A 27,114-nucleotide genomic window follows, 5' to 3' on the forward strand; every position below is an offset into this window, starting at 1 on the left:
TAGAGACATTTCAATTAAATTATTGTCATGTAACATTTTTGAAAATGTTTTTCTCTAATTCTAATCTATTTTGTTAGTTCTAAGCTAATTTGTTTTTTAAGGTTTTGTTCTCTCCTTTTGGTCGCACCAGATGAGTTGTGTGTTGAGGTCCAACTCATAGAGTAATTTCAGATAGGGTGCACCGTCTGCTCGTCACACTATCTTGTTTTCGGCCGGACAGATTCGTGCAACTTCTTAGTTTAATACCGATCTTAATCTTACTTTTTTTTCTGCTAGTCTCATTTAGTCTCAAAAGATCTAGAGTATACTGGTTTATTATGAGTAGGTCTCTGGGAGAGGCAACTAAGTTCTAAGTTAAATTCAAATCTCTCTGCTGCTGAAACTTCAAGTAATTTCAGCACTTTCAAATAAGTGGGTTGTTAGTTCGATCGAGTATGATCGGTTAGTATTAAAAAATTTATAGTGATAAAATATCTAATTTATAACCAATAATAAAATCATAGCTTGGATCTGGTTCAAGAATTCCGCGAAACAAAAATTTTCGAGGCAAACACAAACATTAAGTTAGAAGGTACTTGTGTGGATTCAATTTACTCTGAGAGAGAAATTAAAGACTTGAAATAGGCTTGAAAATGTTTCTAAACTACAGAATCTTACAGGCACTAAACGGTGCGTGTTTCCAGGGAACAGTTTTGCCCCGTAAGGATGAAAATTGTGATATTTAACAACAAGTCGGAGATACCATTTGAATATCAGGATCGTTCTTTCTCTTCAAAAAAAAATTATATACTTTTTGCAGGAGAAGGGTGAAACTTATGTTTTATACTGAAACTCTATCTGGCAGTATATTGTAACATGACTGCTGGTATGAGGGCGAAGCCCAGGTGTTCCGACTGCCTTTTAAGGTCTATGGAGCAGTAATAACATGAAAAAAAAAAGTAAACGTATAAATATGAGAAAAAAAATGAAAACTTCAGATTTTTTTTTGTGAAAATTAAGCCCTCACACGCCATATAAAGTACAAAGTGATAGATTTCGCTCCTAGTAACAAATGAAGTAGGGCAATTAAGCAATTTGGAACGATTTCCAAGACGGATTAAAACTCCACTTACGCGCTAATAGCGCGAAATATATCGCGCTTTAATTGTCCCAAATTGTGCATCTCTAAACCCCATATTTTCACTGTAAAAGATCAGAGGTGGAATATCTTTTGAAACTTAAACTGATAACAAAACTGCTCGTATCAGTGCGAAGCCCTGAATGTTCCGACTGCCTATTAAGGTTTCTGGATAACATTAAAAAATTTTAAAAAATGAAACAAAAAGAATTTTTTTTTAATTTGAATTTTCTTTTTTAAAAATCATCCCCACACACGTCATGTAAAGTACAAAAAGATAGATTTCGCTACTTGTAACAAATCAATTATGGCAAATGAGCTTTGTTAAACTAATTTGGAACGATTTCTAAGACGGGTTAACTCAAATTGGCCAAAATGACAATCTTTAAACCCCCATAACTTTCCAAAAAAAGTTAACAGGTGAAATATCTTTTCAAATTTGAGCTCAGGACAACAATACCTTTCGAATGATATAGAAAAAAATTCCGTCAAAAATGGCTAGTTAAAAAGTCGAAATTTGTCTGAAGAAAAAAAAACCCACCCCGAGCACAAATGTTCCGTTAATTTCGTATTGAAAGTCGGAACAACAGCAATAGTTTTTGAATGATTTTTAAAAAAATTCTGTCAAAAATGGCTAGTTCAAAAGTCAAAATTTGTCTGAAGAAAAAAAACCAGCGTGAGTGCAAATATTCCGTTACTTTCGTTACGAATGTTGGAACAATAATAAAAACTATTTCAGTACCATTGTCTGAAAATGTAACGATTATATAATGCATTAGAATTCTCAAATTCGATACATGCCTTTTTAAAATTATCTCAAAGTCGCCACCTATCTAAGAGTGTTCAAAAGTTATGTGAAAGTTCCAAAACAAGGGTTTGGGTTGCAAATGTTAATTTTGTTTTATCAAAGAAAAATTGGCCAACTGTTTCAAAAGCAGTCAGGAAATCTGTGTTTGCCAGTGCTTTTGTTTTGTCATTCACAGTTTTTGCTGTTTTGAATAAAATATTAGCGAGGGTAGTTATTTCAGAGCTGCAACCAAATGGCAATTTCGCAAGGGACTTTAAAGTATTCGTTCATGCATTTGAAAAAGACTTGCTTCAAAAATAGCCAGATACTCGAAGCACGCTTATAGAGACATTAAGTCTGATTGGTGTCCAGTATGCCAGACACTAAGCATTTTGTGAATGTCCGAAGCGTTTTGATTATCTAAGCATTCATTATCACTTAACTGATGAAACTGCCCGCAGTGGCAAAAATGGATAAAATACAGAGTAACGTAAGTATAAAATCGAATTATCTACGACCATTTTTCGAACGATAATCGATTCTGTACAGATAGCATCCATTTTTTTCCACCAGAAATAAATGAATTTTAGTGGCAAAATAATTGATTTTTCTATTGCGTAAAACCTGTATATAATCTGTAGATAATCTGCATATAGTCAGTATATAATCTTTTTGTAGTAAAACCTGTAGCAAATTGATTACACTGCCTAAAAAACTATAGGGGGTCATAACAATTTCAATTTTGACCATTCAAAATTTAAAATAAAGATTTTTTTTGACAAACTCAACAAGAAGTTGCAATAGGAAAACATTTCCCCAGTTTTATAGTGAGCTGAAATCACTTGAGGAAATTTGGTTACCGCAAACAACAGGTTTCAAGAGATCTCTCTAAGAGTTTGCAATCTAAGGGTGTCCGCGGTAAGAAAAGTAGTTTTGTGCAAAACTTCTTCAAAAAGCCATTTAAAAGATCAACCTAATCAGCGCAATTTTGTGAAAAAAATATCAGAGAAAAAATAGAAAAAGTGACATAGAGCAACCTAATTTTTGCTGCATTTTGTTCACACAAAAAAAATTTATACTTTTTTCAGATCAAACATCATTACAAAAAACTTCTATGAAGCTTACATTATAATTTAATTTCATTATACTCATTCTATATGATTGGCGAGAATGTTGAGGAAATCAATTTATAATCTGTATATAATATGTATAAAGTCTTTATAAAATCTGTATACGCTCTATATATAGTCTGTAACTAATCTCATTATAATCAGTGAATCTTCTGTAGATAATGCTTACATAATCTGTAGATAATCTGGAGATAATGCGTATAGAATCTGTTTAAATTATGCGTAGAGTTTGATACAGAAAAAACTATGTTAGAGTGTTTGGCAATAATTATATAACGAAGATAAACAGTATAGAATTTTTGCAAAACAAAATGCATTACAATCGATTATTAAAACTACATAATAAAAGTTTTACTATATATTTTTACAACAGATCTGAAATCTGAATAATTTCTATAGATAATTCTTTTTACCCATTTGTGTCACTGCGGGTGGTGTGTGAGAGAGAGAGAGAGAGAGAGAGAGAGAGCAACTTTTTAAAAAAGTTTTGGGTACATCTTCAAGATTATTTTTTTCCGACTTTCGTAAGGAAAATTAAAGACTAATTGTGCTCAATTTGGGATTATTATCGCGCGATATATTTTGCGCTTTTGACGCGTAGGCGGAAAATTAATCCGTCTTAGAAATCGTTCCAAATTGGTTTAAGGAAGCTTATTTGCCATGATTGATTTGTTACGAGGAGCGCATTCTCTCACTTTGTTCTTAAGATGGCGTATAGTTAAAAAGATCTCAAATTTTGTTTTAAAAAAAGCACTGGGAACATTCAGGCTACGCAGTCTTGTTTTATTTGTGTTGCTGCGTTTAACGTCTATTTTTTTCTGAAATTTCGATCAATTGCAATTTTTTTCGAACGTTTTTTGAGTTTTACTTTGATGTTTTTCCTATATCAACAATAAGAAATAATTACAGTTGCAGTTGAAATGACGAATTTCGTTTGAAATTAATTTAGATGCTCCGCTGACGAAAATTTGGTCGCCTCAAGTACATTTGTTTTACTACTGTTCAGAAAAAAACTAGGTTTTCCATACTTTTTTGGAGTTGTGAAATTAAAATGTGTGCCTTGTTTTTGTTCCGAGTTTTGTAACGAAAGTAACGAAACATTTGCGCTCCGGGTGTCTCTTTTTAGACAGTTTTTTAACTAAACTTTTTCACTAGCCATTTTTCGCTGGATTTAAAAAAAATCGAAAAGTGTTGTTGTCCTGAGCTTTTATTTCACCTGTAATCATTTTTTGTAAAGTTATTGGGTTTAAAGATAGCAATTTCGAAAAACTTAGGACAAACATCGCGCGATATTTTTCGCGCCATTAACTCTTAAGCGGAGGTTTACTGGTTCCAAATTGCTTGATGGACGCTTAATTGCCATAATTGATTGGTTACTAGGAGTGAATTCTAACACTGTGTACTTGAAATGGCCTGTGGGTGAATATTTTCCACAAAAACTCTTTCAAAAAAAAATTTTTTTTTGTTCCGTTTTTCGTAACGAAAGTAACGGAATGTCTGTACGAGGTTTGGTCTTATTTCTTCAGACAAAATTCGACTTTTTAACTAACGTATTTTGACTGAAACTTTTGTATCATTCAAAAAATATTGTTGTCTTGAGCTTAAATTTGAAATATATTTTACCTGTGATAGTTTTCGTAAAATTATAGGGGTTTAAAGATTGTCCTTTTGACGACTTAGGGACAATTAACGCGCGATATATTTACGGCTATTAACGCCTAAGCGCAGAGTTAATCCGTTTTAGAAATCGTTCCAAATTAGTTGAACGAAGCTTGTTTGCCATTGAGATTTCCCTCAGTTGGTGTAGGGGAAAACGGGTTAATAAAAATTCGAACACAGAATTCAATATAATAAATAAATAGATAGAATAGAATAAAGTATATAGATTTAACGTTTCCAGAAATAATGGAGAGTATCAAGTTTCTTCACTAGATTTCACACCTCAGGGTTTCGCAACTGACGGTTTCACATTCTCAAGTGACAGACGATTATGCTGGTGAGATTTGACCTTGAGTCAAATTACAGCACTATGGCGAATAGATGATAAGACATAATTATATAAGTTATATATAAGTAAATAGAATAGAGTGAGGTACCGAAGGTCGCCTCATGACATTTCCCCCTCTTGAAGAAAAATTATCAAAGTATAAAGTTTTGAAGTGTACTGAATGGAATGGGAAAGCACCTTTGCACTTGCTGAGAATCGGCCTAGACGAACAGAAAGGCAAAATCGTATGAAGTTTTACGCAAGTTTCAAACAAGTTTTGAGTTTAAGAGTTATTCTCAGGCTCCTCAATTCTGATTCTTTTGAACGGTGTAGTTTGTTCTTTCGTCCTCGGGAAAGGCAGCTGGACTCCTTTTTGAACAAGTGGGACAAATGGTGTAGTATGGGTCTGCTCTGGGGCTGGTAGTTGTTGTGAAGATTCGATAGGCAAAGATTCCGTGACGCTCTTAATAGAATGGCGAAGAGGGTCGTCGAAAAACCTCGTCGGTTTCGTTGAGCGTCCTGAAGTCCGGGTTGAGTCACTCTTGGCATGATCAGTGGCCTCATTCGCAGGATCGGTGATTGCTATGCCCTGGACCTCTACAAGTGGATCATCCGCTGACGTATGCAGCTTTGATTGAGAAGACGAAACATGGGGCGTTGCCAAAATTGCCGTCGATGATGTTGAAGCTGAGGTAGTAAGCGGTGGCAAGATGTGGCAAGCGTGGTTTGTGGTGAAACATCCGCTTGAGCCAAACTCTGAGGCGCGGAACCAGGTGCCTCCACTACCTCGAGCTGTGTTCCAGTGATTAATGAGTCCTCACTTGAAGATTCTGCCGTCAGATCGATCACTTTGCCCTTGGAAGGTTCACTGGTTTGCCTCTGAATTGGAGAAGTAGATGGCTGAGAATGAGGCCGAGGAGCAATCGGTTTTTGCAGTCTCTCTCCCACTGTGCCAGGCGTACCTGAAAACTTAGGGTGGTTAAAATTATATCTTAGACTTGAGTCATTTCTCCAATTATCTTTTCCTTTGTCAGTTTAGTAAGTGTGGTCCGTAACACAAGTAATCTTGATTTAAGCTAGTTTGAATATAGGTTTTCCCGAATTCCGATCAAGTACTTTTCGAAAAATTTTGACTCTAAGAGGATCTCGCAAAACTAGTTTTTCTAATTTACGTTTTTTTGAGAGTCTTTTTGGCCTCGTTGAGGACGACTTATTTATTCGCTGAGAATGCGATAGAGCTAGTGCTGATAGATCTCCGGCATTGTCGTAAAAGCGCAAAGTCCCCTTTGTGATTCCCGATTTCAGCGAGTTTGCAAGATCATCATTTCGAGCGGTCAGTTCACGGAGAAGCTCACGTCCCTGTTGCGGAGGCACATTCCGTTTCCATTGGCTCCAGTTGTTGGCTGCCTTAGCAAAGTTTTCTAGATCCTTGTATGGTTGACTGTCAGCGACGCGGTTGCCCACTCCAAAAAGTAGCTTGAATCGAAGGGACTGTCTGGACTATGCGAAGCTCCTCTCGGTACAACTTTAGCCCTGTCCCGGCTGTAGTCCCTGTCCCGGATGTAGGCTTTTGCAAAACTCTTTAACAACGTCAGAGTTGAACCCAGAGCCGTAATCTGTTCTAATACTTTCCGGTATGCCATGATTACGAATGTACGAAGGTAAAAACTTGATTTTTTTCGCACTCGTTGCCTTAGTTAACATCACCGAAGGATATTTAGAAAAACGATCTATTGCGACTAAAAAAAATAAATTTTTCCGTTTTTATCATCTATTAACGGACACGCAAAATCAGGCTGTAGTTCTTGATTTGGAGCTGAAAACTGCGGTAATGGCTTCGCAGAGTTATAAGTTGTTGAAGTTTTGATATTCATACCAAATAAAGTACACTCCGGGCACTTTTCATAGACGTTAACTATCTGCCGATTGAGGAATGCCACCATATGCATTCCGACGCGTCCATCATAGCCGCATGTCGAGGATGCGAACGGTGAAGTCGAGTCGGAATGGCACTCCGTAGTTGTTCGGGTATAGCCAATTGGTTGTCTATCAGGACACAATTATTCACCACCGCCGCCTTCGTCCACACGCCCCCAGCTTGTTGAAGGATTGCAAGTCCTTGTTAATAATAACGTCCTCATCGGTCCGAGGAATGGATCTTCCCCTGTCAGCTCTCCCAGCAGGTCAACGTCAAAAAATCCTGGCAAGCCTACAACTTTCTGAGTGGAAATCAGATGTGATTTACACGCGCAGGTTCGTATCCTGCTGGTTACGCCATTAGATTTCCCTCAGTTGGTGTTGGGGAAAACTGGTTATAAAATTCGGATACTGAATTCAATATAATAAATAAATAGATAGAATAGAATGTAGTATATAGATTTAACGTTTCCAGAATGAATAGAGAGTATCAAGTTTCTTTACTAGATTTCCAACCTCAGGCTTTCGCAACTGACGGTTTCACATTCTCAAGTGACAGACGAGATTTGTCCTTGAATCAAATTAGTGCACTATGGTGAATAGATAATAAGAGATAATTATCTAAGATATATTTAAGTAAATAGAATAGAGTGAGGTACCGAAAGTCGCCTCATGACAGCCATAATGGATTGGTTACTAGGAGCGAAATTTGTCACTTTGAATTTTATATGGTGCGGTGTGGGATGATTTTTATAACAAATCTCAAATAAGAAACAAAAATATATTTTCTTATTACTTTTAATTTTTTCATGTATTAACTGCTCCTTAGACCTGAAAAGGCAGTCTGAACAATCAAGGCGTCGCCTTTATACGAGCAGTCTTTTTTAAAGAGCGGTGCAACTGAAAATGCACATTTGTAAGTGCAAATTTGAAAGTTGATTCAGTCAGGTGAACTTCAGGTTGAGTTATATGAAACAAGCGTCGAAATTAGATACATTCTGAAGGGTGTTTCGTCAGTTTCCCCGATGATGCATTGAAAGTGCATCATACAGATTAGCCTCAGATGTTTGAAATTAGTTTCTTTAACCATAAATTAGATAAACACAACAAAACAAAATAAGAACACTTTGAATAAAAGGAAGGCTTATTACAATGATTCTTACAACTGCAAAGAATGAAAACAGGCAAAGAATTAGAAAAGAAACAGAGGTTTTTTAAAATTTTGAATCGGGCGAAGGAATTTTATACTGATTGGTAGGGTTGTAAAAGAAATTCATTTACAAGTTTTCATTAGTAAACCATATAGATTGCCAGGTGTATAGATTTAACGTTTCCAGAATGAATAGAGAGTATCAAGTTTCTCTACTAGATTTCCAACCTCAGGCTTTCGCAACTGACGGTTTCACATTCTCAAGTGACAGACGAGATTTGTCCTTGAATCAAATTAGTGCACTATGGTGAATAGATAATAAGAAATAATTATCTAAGATATACATAAGTAAATAGAATAGAGTGAGGTACCAAAAGTCGCCTCATGACAGCCATAATGGATTGGTTACTAGGAGCGAAATTTGTCACTTTGAATTTTATATGGTGCGGTGTGGGATGATTTTTACAACAAATCTCAAATAAGAAACAAAAATATATTTTCTTATTACTTTTAATTTTTTCATGTATTTACTGCTCCATAGACCTGAAAAGGCAGTCTGAACATTCAAGGCGTCGCCTTTATACGAGCAATCTTTTTAAAGAGCGGTGCAACTGAAAATGCACATTTAGAAGTGCAAATTTGAAAGTTGATTCAGTCAGGTGAACTTCAGGTTGAGTTATATGATACAAGCGTCGAAATTAGATACATTCTGAAGGGTGTTTCGTCAGTTTCCCCGATGATGCATTGAAAGTGCATCATACAGATTAGTCGCAGATGTTTGAAATTAGTTTCTTTAACCATAAATTAGATAAACACAACAAAACAAAATAAGAACACTTTGAATAAAAGGAAGGCTTATTACAATGATTCTTACAACTGCAAAGAATGAAAACAGGCAAAGAATTAGAAAAGAAACAGAGGTTTTTTAAAATTTTGAATCGGGCGAAGGAATTTTATACTGATTGGTAGGGTTGTAAAAGAAATTCATTTACAAGTTTTCATTAGTAAACCATATAGATTGCCAGGTGTATAGATTTAACGTTTCCAGAATGAATAGAGAGTATCAAGTTTCTCTACTAGATTTCCAACCTCAGGCTTTCGCAACTGACGGTTTCACATTCTCAAGTGACAGACGAGATTTGTCCTTGAATCAAATTAGTGCACTATGGTGAATAGATAATAAGACATAATTATCTAAGATATACATAAGTAAATAGAATAGAGTGAGGTACCGAAAGTCGCCTCATGACAGCCATAATGGATTGGTTACTAGGAGCGAAATTTGTCACTTTGAATTTTATATGGTGCGGTGTGGGATGATTTTTACAACAAATCTCAAATAAGAAACAAAAATATATTTTCTTATTACTTTTAATTTTTTCATGTATTTACTGCTCCATAGACCTGAAAAGGCAGTCTGAACATTCAAGGCGTCGCCTTTATACGAGCAATCTTTTTAAAGAGCGGTGCAACTGAAAATGCACATTTAGAAGTGCAAATTTGAAAGTTGATTCAGTCAGGTGAACTTCAGGTTGAGTTATATGATACAAGCGTCGAAATTAGATACATTGTGAAGGGTGTTTCGTCAGTTTCCCCGATGATGCATTGAAAGTGCATCATACAGATTAGTCGCAGATGTTTGAAATTAGTTTCTTTAACCATAAATTAGATAAACACAACAAAACAAAATAAGAACACTTTGAATAAAAGGAAGGCTTCTTACAATGATTCTTACAACTGCAAAGAATGAAAACAGGCAAAGAATTAGAAAAGAAACAGATTTTTTTTAAAATTTTGAATCGGGCGATGGAATTTTATACTGATTGGTAGGGTTGTAAAAGAAATTCAATTAACAAGTTTTCAATTAGTAAACCATATAGATTGCCAGGTGTATAGATTTAACGTTTCCAGAAATAATGGAGAGTATCAAGTTTCTTCACTAGATTTCACACCTCAGGGTTTCGCAACTGACGGTTTCACATTCTCAAGTGACAGACGATTATGCTGGTGAGATTTGACCTTGAGTCAAATTACAGCACTATGGCGAATAGATGATAAGACATAATTATATAAGTTATATATAAGTAAATAGAATAGAGTGAGGTACCGAAGGTCGCCTCATGACATTTCCCCCTCTTGAAGAAAAATTATCAAAGTATAAAGTTTTGACGTGTACTGAATGGAATGGGAAAGCACCTTTGCACTTGCTGAGAATCGGCCCAGACGAACAGAAAGGCAAAATCGTATGAAGTTTTACGCAAGTTTCAAACAAGTTTTGAGTTTAAGAGTTATTCTCAGGCTCCTCAATTCTGATTCTTTTGAACGGTGTAGTTTGTTCTTTCGTCCTCGGGAAAGGCAGCTGGACTCCTTTTCGAACAAGTGGGACAAATGGTGTAGTATGGGTCTGCTCTGGGGCTGGTAGTTGTTGTGAAGATTCGATAGGCAAAGATTCCGTGACGCTCTTAATAGAATGGCGAAGAGGGTCGTCGAAAAACCTCGTCGGTTTCGTTGAGCGTCCTGAAGTCCGGGTTGAGTCACTCTTGGCATGATCAGTGGCCTCATTCGCAGGATCGGTGATTGCTGTGCCCTGGACCTCTACAAGTGGATCATCCGCTGACGTATGTAGCTTTGATTGAGAAGACGAAACATGGGGCGTTGCCAAAATTCACATGTAAATTGGGGCGTTTTTTGTCACAAGTAAAATTTTAAACATGTGAAAGTACATGAAACAAAACGTAGAATCACAGGTGTCAAACAACATGTGTGAAAACACATGGCGAAATCACATGTTTTGTTTTCACATGTTGAAAGTACAAAATTATTACCAGGGGATTTAGGTTTTTGATGTAAAGTCTCAAGTTTGATGTTTTTGACTGCCTGCAATTGATGCCCGGGTCGAGGTCCCAGACTCATGTCCAGACTTTCGCGACAAAATTTTGGCATGTCAAGACTTTCCAGACCAAAATTAAAATTAGACATGTACAGACTTTGGCGACCAAAACCTGGAATTTCCAGACTTTTGCGACCGAAGCGGAGGTTGCGTGACCAGAATATCGCGACTCATGTTTGGTATGTTCAGACTCTCGCGACCAAGAGTTGCCATTTTCAGACTTTCGCGACGGAAAAACTCAGGCGCGACTTTCGCGACCGAGGCGGATACGGCGCGGCCCTGCGGCTCAGGAAACGGCGTGACAGGCGCGACCAAACTTAGCCATTTCCAAACTTTCCAGACCGAGATGGAGACGGCGCGACTATCAAAAAAATTCCGTAAAAAACATGTGATTTTACATGTTTGGACATGTGAATCGCTTGTGGTTCGCAATTTCTCCCGAGGTTTTAATAACATGGGACAAACATGTGAACTTACGTATTTTTTTTTCATAAAATTGCATGTTCTTTTTTTTGTTTGGTTGTTCGTCCTAAAAATAGATTGATGGAAATTTTCAAAAAAAACTTTGAAAAATTTTGCAACAAAAAAATTGAAAAAAAAAATGGAAAAAAATATATATTTATTCCTTGAAGGTGATCTACGAACACAAAGTGATGTAGCTTGACACTGCAAAGTACATAATGATGTAAAAGCGGCTACTCTCATGATAGAGGGAACGATTAATCGAAAATTTTCAACCAATAAGAAGTTTCACACGTTCTTTTTGGCTGAATGTTTTTTGCACATAATCTATATCAAAGTTAGAAGAAAATGAAGCTTCGCAGAACAGCCAATCTTGCTGATTAGTTCATTCAAAGCTTGATTAAATTTTTTGTTTTTTGTCTGGCTTTACATTTATTCAAAAAATAGGTATCGTTCAAGTGTTTAGTTTTTTTTTTTTCATTCTTTTTTGATCTGACATTGTTTTTAAAATTTCATTTCTGCTTTTATGTTTCAATGGCCTGAGTTTTTTGTTCCATTTGAAACTTTTGCAAAGTTTCTGGGAAAATGATTTTAATTGTTTTAATTTAGTTTTCCTGTAATCGGTTTTTTCCTCATAAAATAGGCCACCTGATGTGATAATCATTTTGTAAAATTATAAAAAGTTCGCCTCAACTGTAAAAATCTTGCCTCAAAAGAAAGGATCAATTTTTTTAACCATATGGAAAATAAATGTCGCTTTGATTTCCAAAGGTTTTCTTTTTCACAACACAACCTATAACTAAGTGCCACGAATCACACAAGTTAACAGCGAAGACTTGTCAAGAATGTTCGTGCTGATTATAACCCAGAACTACAACTAAAAACCTGAATGTTTTTTACGTGGAGAGCGAATATTTACTTTAAAAAAATCTAGCCCAACTAAAAAGAAAAACTTTGTCCCAGAATTGCTACTTTGGAAAAAAATTTTTGATACAAATCTCATAAACGAAATTTATAGGAGCTTTTTTCCATACATTCAATATATGAATTTGTTTGATCAGCAGGTTTTTAGAATGGAACTATAAAAAAGGCTTTTTTCATGTATGGAGGTCAAGCCGGGAAGCCAAAGTGGCTACTTTCAAACGCCAACACATTACGAAAAACCAAGAAAAAAAATTAATTTTAATCGTTCCGACTTTCGATACAAAAGTAACGGAATATTTGTGCTCGGGGTGGGTTTTTTTTTCTTCAGATCAATTTCGACTCTTTAGCTAGCCATTTTTGATGGAGTTTTTTTATATCATACAAAAGCTATTGTTGTCTTAAGCTTAAATTTGAAAAGATTTTTTACCTGTGATCATAAAGTTATGAGGGTTTAAAGATTGCCATTTTGGCCAACTTGGGACAATTAACGCGCGATAAATTTCTCGCTATTAACGCGTAAGCGAGGTTTAATCCGTCTTAGAAATCGTTCCAAATTGGTTGAAAGAAGCGTATTTGCCATAATTGATTTGTTACAAGGAGCGAAGTCTATTGTTTTGTACTTTATATTGCGAGTGGGGGGATGAGTTTTATCGAAAAATTTTAAAATTTTAGAAAAAAAGTTTTTCATTCATTTTATTTCTTTTAATTTTTTATGTGGTTTATGTTATTACTGCTCCTTAAACAGTAAAAGGCAGTCGGAACTTTCCGGGCTTCGCCCTGATACGAGCAGTCTTGTTGTTCCGACTTTCGATACAAAAGTAACGGAATATTTGTGCTCGGGGTGGGTTTTTTTTTCTTCAGACAAAGTTCGACTTTTTAACTAGCCATTTTTGACGGAATTTTTTTAATCATTCGAAAGCCATTGTTGTCCTGAACTTAAATTTGAAACAATATTTCACCTGTGATCATTTTTCGTAAAGTTATGAGGGTTTAAAGATTGCCATTTTGGCCATTTTGACCAATTTGGGACAATTAACGCGCGATATAATTCGCGCTATTCACGCGTAAAAGGAGATTAATCGGTCTTATAAATCGTTCCAAATTGGTTGAAATAGCTAATTTGCCATAATTGATTTGTTACAAGGAACGAAATCTATCTTTTTGTACTTTATATGGCGTGTGGGGGGATGATTTTCATTAAAAACTTCAAGTTTTAGAAAAAAAAAATTAATTTCATTTTATTTCATTTAATTTTTTATGTTATTACTGCTGCTCCATAAACCTTAAAAGGCAGTCGGAAAATTCAGGGCTTCACCCTGATACGAGCAGTCTTGTTGATATTAATGTCTCGTATTGTCAGTATTTGTGATACGCATTTGAGATTTGAACTGAACTAAACGTGTTGTCAGCATTTGAGCTTTTAGTGCGCTGCGCTGTAGAAAGGAAAAAATGAATGGAACGAGCTGTCAGTATTTCAGAAGATATATATATTATTTGTTTGTGAATTCTGCAAACTGTTCCGGATTCCGCAAATACCGTTGCGGATTCTACAAACTTGCCTAGTTTCGGAGCAATTTTAAGCGGTACATTGGTTTAACTATTTGTTCGTGGAACCCAGAACAACAAAGAAGATCAACGAAAAGTAGCAGTGTCGCGGATTCTGCGACAAATCTAATTTTTCCCTGTTGCGGAAGCTAAAATTCACAAACTGCACAGCTTGGCCTCGTAATTACATCACGCGTTAAGTATTCCAACTCGGGCACATTGGAAACTTTCAGCTCTCATATCTTTGCAAAAATGTTCACTAGTGGAAATATAAGATTGAACTTAGACTTTAAAACCTGCAGAAAAAATGCCAAAAATAAAAAGTTGCGTCATCCGTCGAAAACGGTTATATAACAAGTCAAAATTGGTTTGAAAAAAAACACCCAATAAGCATTAATAAATATTCCGACAGTTCCCAGAACCGTCATCTTGGAAACTCGCAAAGATCTTAAATATTCTCGAATAATTTTCAAAGATAGCAAAGATTGAGCGAACTAAGTTTCTTCAAAAGTTTGAACTTCCATGCAGACAAACCTCTTTGTTTTTGCCCATGTATATGTGAATGTATGCAAAGTTGCGTCGGATGTTTTGCAGCATCATGAAAGTGGAGAGTTCGTAGGTGATGTTGGATCCAGCTGTGAACTGTTTCCACCACTCCAGGTAAAGACGCAGGGATCTGGCAGTGGCAGAGTCAGCTTTGTTGTCCAGAATGTCCATGAGTAGGTAGGGTGTAAAGGAGTCAGAGGGGAAGTTCATATTTGACCTTTGACCCGTGTACCCTTTCCAGTCGCAGGGTGTTTTGCAGCCCCGCTTGCAGTTGATGAAGTTGTCGAAGTTTTGGGCGACCTTGGGAATGCACTTCTCGGACTCCTTGGCCGAGCACCTGTGAGTGTGTTTGCCGTAGGGGGAGAATGTGCACTGGCAGTTGTCCAGGAACACCTCGTCCAAACACATGAAGCTGCACAGGTCCTCCGACTCACTTCTCTCGCTCGTGCAGTTTTTCACTCTGCAATCAACAAACACACTCAAATACTTGTGGCTCACTTAAACTACACCAGTGCTTCCTCAAATTGGTCTGTGCTTTAAAGAGCAAATGGCCAACAGGCCAGTTTTGCAATACAGGGACTAGTGCTGGAGTAGCAACCACATAATTGTGTCGGCTGTCTTTGTTCGACTGAGTATAATGTGGATAAAGATGTGGCAGGAAGGGACTCGGTCAACCAACTAACTCTGTCTTAATTGGGAGGAAATAATGCATGCGGGTTGCTTTTGACGACAGAGCAACACCGTTCTCCTGATAGATTGTATAGTGTGCCACTTGCTTCAATCAAATAGCTGAGTGATGTTCCTTGTTCCAAAAAAGTGTCCAATGGAATGCTTCAACTGCGCTACTTGTAGTCAATGAACGGTTCTCAATGTGAACTTGATGTTTCATATCATGGCCGAAAGAGTCTGGGAGCGGATGGTGTGGTTAAAAATGTCTGTTTGGAAGAGGGAGAGAGAGAGAGAGAGAGAGAGAGATAGAAGGGGGTGGCGTGTTGGACTTGCCTGAAGTATTCGCGCCTCTGCAGACTCAGTTCCATGCCCTGGCCCCAGGGGATGGTCCAGGAGTGGACCTCGGGAACCATGAGGTAGTTCTGGTCAGACACTGTCACCCACACGCCCCCCACCGGCTCCACAATCCCACTGGCTCTGAGGGGGTTTCGGAAGAAGGTGACATGGTAGCCCATCTGCAGTTTCCCCACCGGGTGATACTCCTCCTCGCTGCGGGAGGGGGGTGGCTGGGTGAGGTTGAGACAGGTGCCGAAGGAGAGGGTGGGGAAGGGCTCGAACCAGTCTGAACAGTTCTTGTCCTCAAACCAACACTCCACTATGAAGTCATCTGCACACACAAATCACAATCGGAAGCTCCCAATGCGCTCAATTGAAGATGAATAATTAGAAACCTCTGACCTAGAGTTTTTAGTTGGCCTCTGAATTGTAACTCAGTAGAGAGCTCTTTTGTTTTTGGTACAAGCTCAAAAACAGAAAAAACAGTGTGAATTTACGAGAAAAACTGTTCTATAACCTGTTAGTGATATTGGCTTTCGCCTCATCTGCAGAAAAAAAAAACATTTCTCCCCTACTAACAAATCAATTATGGCAAATAAGCTTCTTTCGACCAATTTGGAACAATTTGTATAGCGGAATAAATCTCCGCTAACACATTGATAGCGCAAAATATCCCGTGTTGACAATCAAACAAATTTCATATATGGAAAAATGATAGTCAAAAATGCTAATTCCATAAGTACAGAAAATTGCATGAAAGACCTATGATTGGTGATTTTTCATAGATGGAAATTGTATGACCAGCATTTTCTCAAAAACCAGAAAAACAAATTTTTTTAAAATAGTTATCTTAAAAATTTCGGGATGTATTCGTGACCAAACCTAAGTGAAACAAAAGTGCACCAGGAAAGATAAAAAAAAACCGGACAAAACTTTTTAATAATGTGGTTCTTTTGATTTCTTAGCTCAAGCGAGCTAACAGGTAAAAAACTTTGATGTAACATTTTTGTCAGTTTAAACATTGGCCGGTGTTTCATTCATTCAAAAAAAATCATAGGGTTCTTGATGTCGTGAGTTAGGACCGATGTGGTTAACTCATAGAGTAATTTCGGATAGGGTACACCGTCTGCTCGTCACGCTATCTTATTTTCGGCCGGATAGATTCGTGCAACTTCTTAGTCTAATACCGATCCTAATCTTACTCTTATACTATCTAGTCTCAGGTTGTTTAACTAGTCTCTGCTAGGCTCAATAGATCTAGGGTATACTGGTTTATTGCGGCTGCTGAAGTTCCTTAGGAGAGGCAACTAAATTCTAAGTTAAATTCAAATCTCTCTGGTGCTGAAATTACAAGTAATTTCAGCACTTACAAATAAGTGGGTTGCTAGTTAGATGGATCATGATTGGTTAATATTAAATACTTTACAGTGGTAAAATATCTAATTTATCCAATCATAAAATGTAGTTTAGATCAGGTTCCACCCATCCGGGTTTTACAGAGTTTTTTAGAATAGTCTTTCTGCAATTCAAAGGATGGATGATGGACGTTGGTATTTGGCGAACATCATAATTCTTCTGGGTTCTCTTGTTAGAGAAGTTCCAGGTTCAATCGCTGTGTCTTCTCATGACAACGACTGGATTTTCGCAACAAACTCAAATCTGATTTCAGAATGGTTGGCTATGACAGGTTTTTCTGTTCCATGTAGAGAACTTCTTTTGGGTTGACCTTGTCTGGGAATGGTGTGGAGATTGTGCGTGGAGGGGATGCCTGGTTACTCGGATCTGTACGTATACTTGAACATCGAGGTGGTCATTGTTCTAGTTCAATGAAGTCCTTTTCTGCGAAGTCAAGTCGTACTCTAAATCCTTTGAGTTGTGATTGTGGGCGGCATATTGATTGTGGTTGGCCATACTTCTTCGAGTGTAGTGGGGTCATTTTGTCTTTGGATGTTCGTCTTTGGTGTTATATGCTGATCTATATACTGCAAGGTATAATTTACATTTTATAAAATTTTTATTAGTTTGGTGTTTTAATTATGATTTTGGTTAGGTGTTTTCACAAAAGCTTTTTGTTTTAGTTCGGTTATTTTGAAGAGTTACTCACCCTTGAATACCTCTTATTAAAAATAGAAGTGTGGTCACAAAGCGTGGATGTAGCGCGGTGGGTTAGGCCGGCTATAGAGCATGCTCAGGACGTCCTCTCTGGTGGGTTAGGCCAGGAGTGGGAGTATGATTTCGTGCGGTTTCTGTGAGAGGTCCTGTTACGTGATAACTTTTTATGTTGGGTTTATAGTGGTTTTTCTTATGTTTCGTTGGTTGTGTGCTTTTTTCAAAAATCAAATTGTTTTTGGTATGGGTTTGTCTTTCGACTTTTTTGTGTTTTATTATTTCTTTCTTAGAATTTATAATAGTCTTCAAAAGAATAAATTATCCAGTTTTAAACTGGGTTAATCCGGTTTGGGTACCGTTGGTTTCCTTTTCTTAGTCATGCTGTTATTCTATGTGTTGTGGTGTTTAGTAAGCTGCGTTGGTTAGTTTTGTTTAGTATATAATTCCTTTCCAACCGGGTTAAAGGAAAGTTTGAAACTTGTTTTCGTGTGTTAGAGTTGTTGAGTGTGAAAGCTTGAAACTGAAATTCATTATTTAAACAATTCTTCGTGGGCGAGCTGTGCGAGTATGGATAGAATTCTTGTGCGAGTGAATGGAAATATCAAAAGGTTAGTACTGCATTTTCGTCTTATCAATTTATAGAATTTCAATTTTACTGCTAGTTTTGGGGAAAAATTAAGTTACAAATTTTCATCATTATTAGAATTACTGCTTTTAGGGAAATAATTTATAAATTAATTTACTACATTTGTATGAACTCTATTTAATTTAGCTGGTGCAAAAGATTATTAGAGTTTTGAACAATTTGAAGAAGTTTTCTATTTTTTATTTTTCTTTTGTGTATTTTGCAGATGATCGTGAGATGAAGACTAAAAATCAAAATGAGACATGGATAAAGAATGGTTAGTTTTTTAATTTGAATTTATTAGTTAAGAATATGCATAAAATATACTTACCTGTTAGTCGTCGGGGAAAAAACCGTGGGGGAAGATGTCGTGTATTATGTCGGAGTTAGTTAGTAGTTTTGCTAGTATGCGAATGATGTTTTTAGTTTGAAGCAGTGGCCAAAGCAATTGAAGTGCTTTAATGTTTTTTAGTTCTTCAGTGCCAACTGCAAAATCATAAGGTGTGTTTTGGATGAGATTATATAATTTGTGATTGTATTTAGTGTTGTGGATGAATTCTAATATTGGGATTTCTATAGGTTGAACAAATTCATGTGGGATAAGGAAGGGTCTGGATTCTTCTGCGTTGAAGGTCTTTGTGATGGGACAAAAAATATACATTTGGGTTATGGGATCATAATTGCGAAGAATATCGTGAAGGTTAGTATCTTTGACGCAATATGTGAAGTTAAGAAAAAATGGTGAAGTGTATTTAGAGTTAATAAATTGAAAACGGTGGTGTGGTTGTCTTGATGGAGTGTGTAGATCAAAGTGATTTTGTATGAAGCGATAATATGTATATGTGTGCGTTTGTTTAGTTCGTAACATAATATCGTGTGAGCAGTGCAAATCTCGTTCGTGTGGTGCAAGGAAATGAAAGGTTAGTGAAAAAAATTGAAATTTTTCTTTAAAAATTTCGTAAGATTGTGTGTCGGTTAGTGCTTCAGAAATGATGTGATCGAATTTGCGATCAAATATATTGAGTGTAAATACATATGGTGTTTTGATGAAAAATTTTTCTGTGATTTGTGGTTAGCGAAACGGTCATCATCTAGAAATTGGTCTTGGTTAGCTCGGATGATGTTGTGATTGTAATATTCTAGCGTGTATTCGTTAGCTCGGGGTGCAGTGTATGTTTTTAGTGACTTTTTATATCCTATATAAGTAAATTGTCTATGTGTTAGTGGTGTGGTGAGTCGATATAGCATATCTTTATTTCTTTCTATATCGATGTGAGTATTAGATAAAGGTAGGCAAAGGGGGTTAGTAAAATGATAATATGATGTCCAATGAAGTGTAGGCATTAAAACTTATTCATCTACAAAATTACGTGTGTCGTTAATGTTGTTAGGAGTGTTCAAAGTATATTGTGGAAATGAAGGTAGGGTGATTGCTAAAAAATCTTTCGTGTTAGTGTGATTTGGATGATTAATATATTCACGGGCTGTTCCTGGTTTTGTTGGAAATGGATGGTTCGGGAATTTTCTTTTGAAAGTGCGATAAGCTCTATTAGTGCTATTTGATGATTCGGTGGATGTGGATGATGGTGCTAATGATGCGGTATAAGCTGAAGAGGGTGTAGGGGTAGGTGGGTTTGATGATTCTATTGTGGATGAAATCTGATTTATAGTGGGGTTTTCAAGGTGGAAGGGTTGTTGTTGTAGGGTGATAAAATTATCTAGTTCCTGGGAGATTTGCGGAGTATTTGGAGAATTGGATGATCGGTCTGAATGAAATGAAGAGTAGGTTGGGGTGACTTGTGAAGCATAAGAGGGTGTAGAAATGGATGGGAGTGGGTTATTTGACGGGATTGGTTGAAAAGGGGGTTTTGAAAAAACTGAGGAGTTGGTTTGAAAATTATTGGATGGAGATGGTTCAGAGTCTGCAAATTCATCAGGGGTTTCAATATTTGGATTATTGAGTTGTGAAATGGAGTATAAAACTGAGATATGTGAGTTAGTGTCTGAATTCATGCCTGATGTTACATTATTGGTTGGGAAATCGGGTGGCGGGAAAGCAAAAAGTGGAATTATTGTAATTGGAGTGTTGAGGTTGGTCGGGTGGGAATTTGAGCGGTGTAGGGATCCAAGTTGTCGGCTCATCGTGGGCTAAAAAAATTATTATTTTGAGACTGAAAAGCGGTGGTATGGGGTTGTTCTATAATTTGTTCATATGTATTTTCATCTAGTGGATGGTGTGTCATTATATGTTGAATGGGACTTTGTGATATGGTTGGTCTAAAATTTGGATTATGTGTTATTGCTAAATTTCGAAAATTTCGTGGGACTAGTGATAGTGGATGGTTATGTGGTAGGGGTGGTAACTGTGGTGCTGTAGGCGTTATGTCTACATTGTTATGTTCTTCGTCGTATGTGTTCTGTCTTGTTGCTATTTTTGTGTTGTATTCTTTTATTTGTGCGTCTAAAAGAATTTTGTTTATTGATGATGAAAAAATTCCAAAAAATCCTGCAAATAGTATGCGTGCTACACTTGCTTGTCTATTTACTTGTGTGTGTATAGCGCATGTATTATAGATTCCTTTTAAAAGCGAAAAAAGAAATCCTATAAAGTTAAACATTGCGTATAAAATAGTCAATTTTTCTAAGATGTAGTAGGGTCATCCTAGAAAATCGAGAATTTCATTTTTTAGTGTAACAAAGCTAAAAATATTTATAGGTGAAATATCTTGTGGTCTATATTTTTCACCGTTTAGATATATATAGTCTTTAATGTCTTTAAAATATCCGCTATAATCTTGTGTATAAATATCTGCAAATCCTGCGGTTTCGGCAAGTTTGCGTAAGTTTTAGTCAATTGATTGTCTTTGTATATTGTCCATTTGTGTTAATAATTCTTGGAATTGTTGTGTTCTAATGTGATGTTGTATATCGGATTTTGAGTATATTCCAATTGACTGTAGGTCAATATTTGGGTTTCGAGCAATAGCTCTAATGCTTTCAGGTGAAAATTTTTTGAGTAATTGCATTAATGTGGGATATGGGGTAAAAAGGTAATATTTATCTTCATCAGGGTTCAGTTGAACTACATTGTGGCTTTTTTCTGATCCACATGGGACTGCGGTATCCCAAAAATAGGTTCGTCTTGAAAGTGTGTCAACGAAATGTACTTTATTCTTATAAAAGATTGGGATTCTTTTATAGCATCGTTTATCTTCAAAAACATATAGTGGTGATAATTTTTTGGTACATGTATAAAACCATAAAATGTTTCCTTCGTAGTCTAAAAATTTGATCTATTTCCTGATAGTAAATATCCTGCGTAGGGTATTTTTAATACTGCTAGTGCAAGTGATTGTAGGATTTGTGTCCTTTCTAATTCGCATAGTTGGTGAAGTGTCTCTAATTCAGAGAGTGACATTTCTTGAAAAATTCGGCTAATTGTGTAGTCTAATTTCATATCTAGGTGAATATCATAGTGGATATTACCGAAATATGTACTATTCATTAGTGATAGTTCTTGTAAACGTGTGCTTCTAGTGTCATGGGGTTTTAGATGTCCACCAGGTTGATTTTTACTTTTTTGAAAATCAACTGGTATATATGATGTTCCTTCGTTTATAGGGTGATAGGGTTCGTTTATAAATTTACTAACTTTCTATCTGTGTTTTTTTTGTGATGTTTAGTCGGAGTAACTCGTTTTTACAATCTTCGGGATTGAGATGTAAAAGTCGTTCTATATTACTCTGATAGAATGATTCATGGTCAAATCGGTTTTTATTTTCGTTTGAGACTTGTGAACAATGTACTTTCTTTTCAGAAAATGTTGCTGTGAATTTATATCCTATAACTGTAGTTGCTCGGGCTTTTGAATAGAGTGTCGCTATTACATTTGTTGTTTCTATGGCTTGGGGTTCTGTTTCGCATTGTGATACTTGATTTATTGCATACTTGTGTAGTGTTTTTTGTTCGTTTTCTTCACAATCGTAATGTGTTACTAATAAATCTTGGGGTCCTGTGCGGGGAGAAGGGTTTATGTTTTGATTTGAGATTACTGGAAAAAGGAGATGGAGAAAAATTAATAACTTTAGAATATACATTTGTATGATAATCCTGAGTATGGGTTATAAAATGTGATGTAACCAATTGTCTTTTTGGTATATCTGTCGTATTTATATATTACTTCAGTGGTTATAAACGGTGGTGGTAGGGATTGAGCTGTTATATTTGGTGGGTTTAATGGATAGGGATGTTGAGTAATCTTGTTTATTTAACCGTGATTTCAAATTTTAATTGTAGACTATTTTGTTGGAGTATTTGGATGTTATGATCACGAATGTCTTCGTGAATGTCTTACTATGTTGTAGTCTATTTAGTGCCCAGTTGTGGAGTCGGTTACTTTCTGGGTGTTGTCCAAATAATGGTGGAGGTGCTGTGAATGTATTCCAGTCTAGTCTTAAAGGAATATTTGTTGATGATTGTTCTCGGTATCTAGCGTCGAGGTTATTTGGGAAATTGAAGTTAAAAGGCGTTGGTGAAATCTGACTGATTGATGGTGTTCATGGTAGTGATAATGTTTCTGGTAGTGATGAGGATGTTGTTGTATCCGTAGAAATATCTATTGGATCATTGATTAAATTTGGTTCACCTTGTGTGAATGAATGTGTTGTCCAATATGGTAGTCGTGATATTTGGTTTGTAGGGTTAAAGGGATTTTCACGTATTTGTTCAGATGTTGGTGTTGAACCTAAGTAATCTGAGGGTAGGCTTGAGGTGCTACGTTGTGAAAGAAGCGTAGGGGTTTCTGGTAATATACCGATGGGGTTTTCTGGAGTACTTTGTGATGGGGATTGGGGTATATCAAAAGGAATTCGGGGAGTTTGAAAATTTCTGTTTCGTCGAGGATGTATAATTTGTCTATTTATTTCGACTGTATTTTGGTTTTGACTAGGATTTCGTATTCTACTTAATTCTTGTGGTAGTGTTGGGTATAAGTTATATGTTGGTTCGTTTAGAGGTGCTTGTCGTTGAACTGGTTCTAGTGGTTCAGATAAGCGAGCGTGTCGTTCTTCAAAGGTATATGGGTTATCTTGAAAAGAAATTCGTGTGGATGTTTGGGGGTTTTGGGTAGTTGAAGATGGTGTTGGGTTATCTTGGGATGATGTCGGTGAAGACTGACTGAGTGATTGTTGGTTAGCAATTTTTGATGGTTTTTTATTTATTATTTTAGTGGAAAAATTTATTTTTATTATATTATTCTTCTAGAAAAAGAATTAGGAGGATTGTTGCTAGGGCGAATGTGATGATTGCTTTCTTTATACATTTGCATATTGTCAAAATGAGGGATGATAGAAATGTTATAAAAATTACAAATAGTAAAAAAATATCTGTCCTACTAAAAATGGTTCGTATCATTTAGATAAGTTTTGTGAATCGTACCTGTGGATATAGTCAATAGCTTTCGAAAGCTGGATGTATAGTTCAAATATGGAATAGAAAATTTAAAAAATATTGCAAAAATTGATTAAGATTATTACAAAAGATTCAAAGGTATCAAAAAGAAATATGATTAAAATCTTAAATATCGTTAAAAAGTGTATGAGAATGTTAAGAATTATGTTGACTGGTCGAGAGAAGAGCATTTAAGAAATGGCTTCTCGATCGAATATTTTTTGTTGTTTGAGGCAATTTTCAAGTGTGGTTGAATTATTTATTGGTTTTTTGACAAGTGGGTTGAGCTTTGTGAAAAATTGTTGGGGGCAAATTTTATGGTGATCGGGAGGTCTTCTTTGTCTTTATTTTTATTTGTCAAATGATCTGGGGTATTTTTGAGATTTTTATACTTTAGGCTAATTAAAATGGTCGTTCTTTTGCTTTAGGCTAATTTAACATATTTGTTTGGGGGGTATTTGAGATCGGAGTTGGGTAAATATTGTTGATCTTTGGGTTATTAGATAAGGGAGGGTTATGATATTATGGTGATATTTATTTTAGTTGTCAAGTTGGAGTGGTTTGCTTATTTTTGACCTGGAGGTCGCAAAGTTATAGTTATAGATATGCCTGGAGTTTAATATCGTTCGTCCAGTTGGTTTGTGTTAGAGTTAGAGAAGGTGACGGATTGGATGAATCCTATTGACTAATTTTGAACTAGAATCGTTGCTTGTTTGTCAGCATGTTATTTTGAAAAATGAAAGTTCAAAATATTTCAGAGGTGCAAAAATTGTTAAATATAAAAATAAAGCTGTTTTTGAAATTCGACTTTCTTTAATATTTTAGATTGTGGGATGAATGTTTTATAGTTTTTACGTGGTTGATTTCTAACTCGTGATGACTCTCTATGTTCTGATTTGTCGATTTGTTCTTGGGGTATTATTTTTTCTGTTAATTTTCTATTTTTTCTTTCTTTTTTGAGGTATATTTTGATCTAGCTTTTTTGTATTGTTTTTTGTTGTGGTTGATTTTTTATTTTGATTTTCGAGATGAATGTCATGTTGTTCCTTTGTTTTATTCTCCGTATGTGGGTTATTTTGAATAACTTTTAAACCTGTGAAAGAATATAATTGAGTTAGTTCGCGTAGTGCGTATTCTTTTGGGTAATAAGGTAATAGGTTGTTTCGGTGTTGAACAATTTCTTTTTTGTCTGAGTCGGTAATTTTATATGTGACATCAGTGGGTTTGGCAATTATTTGGTATGGTCCTTTACGAAGGGGTTGTAATTTTTTAGAAATTCCTTTGTGAGTGTTAAAATTGGGTATTAAAACAAATGTTCCAATTTTTAAATCGGAGGCTGGTGTAAGGCGTGAATTTATTTGTTCATTAATTTTTTGCCTTTGTAACAACTTTTTTGTTACTTTTTGGTAAATTTCATTGTGTTTTTTATCTCTGTTTAAAATCCATTCGGTGTGTGTACCGGAGGCTAATTTATGAACTTGTGGGTGATGAAAATGATCTTCATCGTGTGTAAGTAAAAGTAAGTTATAACAAATTGAATCTTTATTCGGTTGACAATAACTTTGTGCATTTTTATGAGAGTTTGCTGTAAACATAATTGGTTTGCGTGGCTTTTGATTAAAAACCATTTCATATGGTGACATTCCTAGAGTTGTCGTGATTTGTGAATTATATGCTAAGGGAAATAGTTTTACATCTGCTGACCATTCGGTGTATCTTGTATCATTTCCATTGATGATACATCTAAGATATTCTTGTAGTGAACGGTTCATACCTTCGACTAAGCCGTTTGTCCAAGGTGCGTGAGATGTACGTGGTTTGTGTTTGATGTTATATAAATGACATAGTGTGATGATTTCATTATTTATGAATTCTGTACCGTTGTTTGTAACTAAAATTTCTGGTAGTCCGAATTTGGCTATCCAGTGTTCATAGAGTGTTGTGTAAGCGTAATAAGCGTTACAATGTGGTACGGGTTTAAGTGCTACATAATGTGTAAACGCGTCAACAATTACCATAATGTAGGAGTTTCCTTCGGATGAGGGTGAAATTGGTCCTTTTGTATCAAATGAAATACGGTGGTTAAAGTACAAACTTTGTCCTTTAAAATCTTGTTTTTGTGCTATTTGTTTTTGATTTGGGTAAGGTTTATTTAGCTGACATACTATACAATCATTGCATAGTACTTTTATCCAAATTGGTGCATTTGGAAAATAAAAGTTTTGTATGAAATTTGAATATGTTTTCTCTGATCCAGAGTGTCCTTTAATGTTTTGTGTATGTGAGATATTAAAAGCTATAAGAATCATACTAAACGGCAGACAGGGAACTGTAGATTCATTTAATTGGTATTCTAGAAGGTCTGTGTTTTCGTTAATTGTTGTATTATTGAATTTTCGAAAATATCGGAGGAGTGTTTTATTTCCTAAAATAGTTGTATCTGCCTTGACGGGTTTAGTTTTATATTTGTGCCATGATTTTAGTTGTCTAATTACTGGGTCAAGATTTTGATATTGTTTCAAAGTATTAATTGTAACTTTATTCGTTGGGGGGAGAAAAATGTTTTCAATTTCTAATTTAGATAAAGGAATTGTATCAAGTGGGTCATGGAGGTCAAAAACTTGATTTATTGTGTATTTTGAATCGTTTGTTTGTGGTCCTGATAAATTTATTTTATCAGTTAGATTTTCTTTTTCAATTAATGGAAAAAGGTCTTTTTTATGTGGGTGTTGTTTTACTCTTTTTTGTTGGGTGTTATTTTTTATCCATTGTGAATATGGAATTGGTTTGAAAGTTGATGTTCCAAGTAGATTAACTTCGTAGTGGTTATTTTGGCAATCTAAATAAAGTGGGAAGTGTTTTAGATTGTTTATCTTTGATTGTTCAACGTCAGTTTTTTCTGCATATTTGCATTCTAGTCGGGGTGATGTTTCGTTTTCTGCAAGGTAGAATTTTATATTTTTGGGTATTTCTACTGTAGTTTTACGTGTAAGTAATTCAGGTGGTGTATTTCGACTTAAAGTGTCTGGTAATGCAAGATTCTTTCCTGCTGTCCAAACTATATGTAAGTTTGGGAATTTCATTAGAATTAGTTGAAATCTATAAACTCGGTGATTTGGATTAGATTTTTGTGTAAAGAGAAAAATGATTGGTTTGTGATCTGTGAATAGAACTGTTGGATGTTTTGATCCAAGTATCAGGAATTCATATTCTGTAAGTGTATATATTATGGCTGTACATTCTCTCATTAGAGTTGAGAGTCGTAGCTCTGCTTGAGTGAATCATCGAGAATTTGCTGATATAAGATTCATTTTGTTTGTACCATTGTGTGATTGTAATAATGCTGCGCCGATGCCAAAATTCGAAGCATCGCACATTGCATAGAATGGTTGATTTGGATCTGGAATTGTATTCGAAATTTGTTCAGTTAAGAGTTTTTTAATTTCTTCAAATCGTGCTTGATGTTCTGTAT

At 35.7% G+C, this 27,114-nt stretch overlaps 1 protein-coding gene across 1 annotated transcript in view; it reads right to left on the reverse strand.

Annotated features, from left to right (window-relative positions):
- LOC134856262 (uncharacterized) overlaps nucleotides 1-27,114 on the reverse strand; it is a 197,349-nt gene that overhangs the window by 47,244 nt on the left and 122,991 nt on the right. The window contains exons 3-4 of the mRNA XM_063872897.1: nucleotides 15,458-15,791; nucleotides 14,444-14,915 (exon numbers count right to left, since the gene is read on the reverse strand). Coding sequence (XP_063728967.1) covers nucleotides 14,444-14,915; nucleotides 15,458-15,791 — 806 coding nt within the window. The remainder of the gene's footprint in view (nucleotides 1-14,443; nucleotides 14,916-15,457; nucleotides 15,792-27,114) is intronic.

This window comes from Symsagittifera roscoffensis, chromosome 1 (genome assembly GCF_963678635.1).
Source record: "Symsagittifera roscoffensis chromosome 1, txSymRosc1.1, whole genome shotgun sequence".
NCBI lineage: Eukaryota > Metazoa > Xenacoelomorpha > Acoela > Convolutidae > Symsagittifera > Symsagittifera roscoffensis.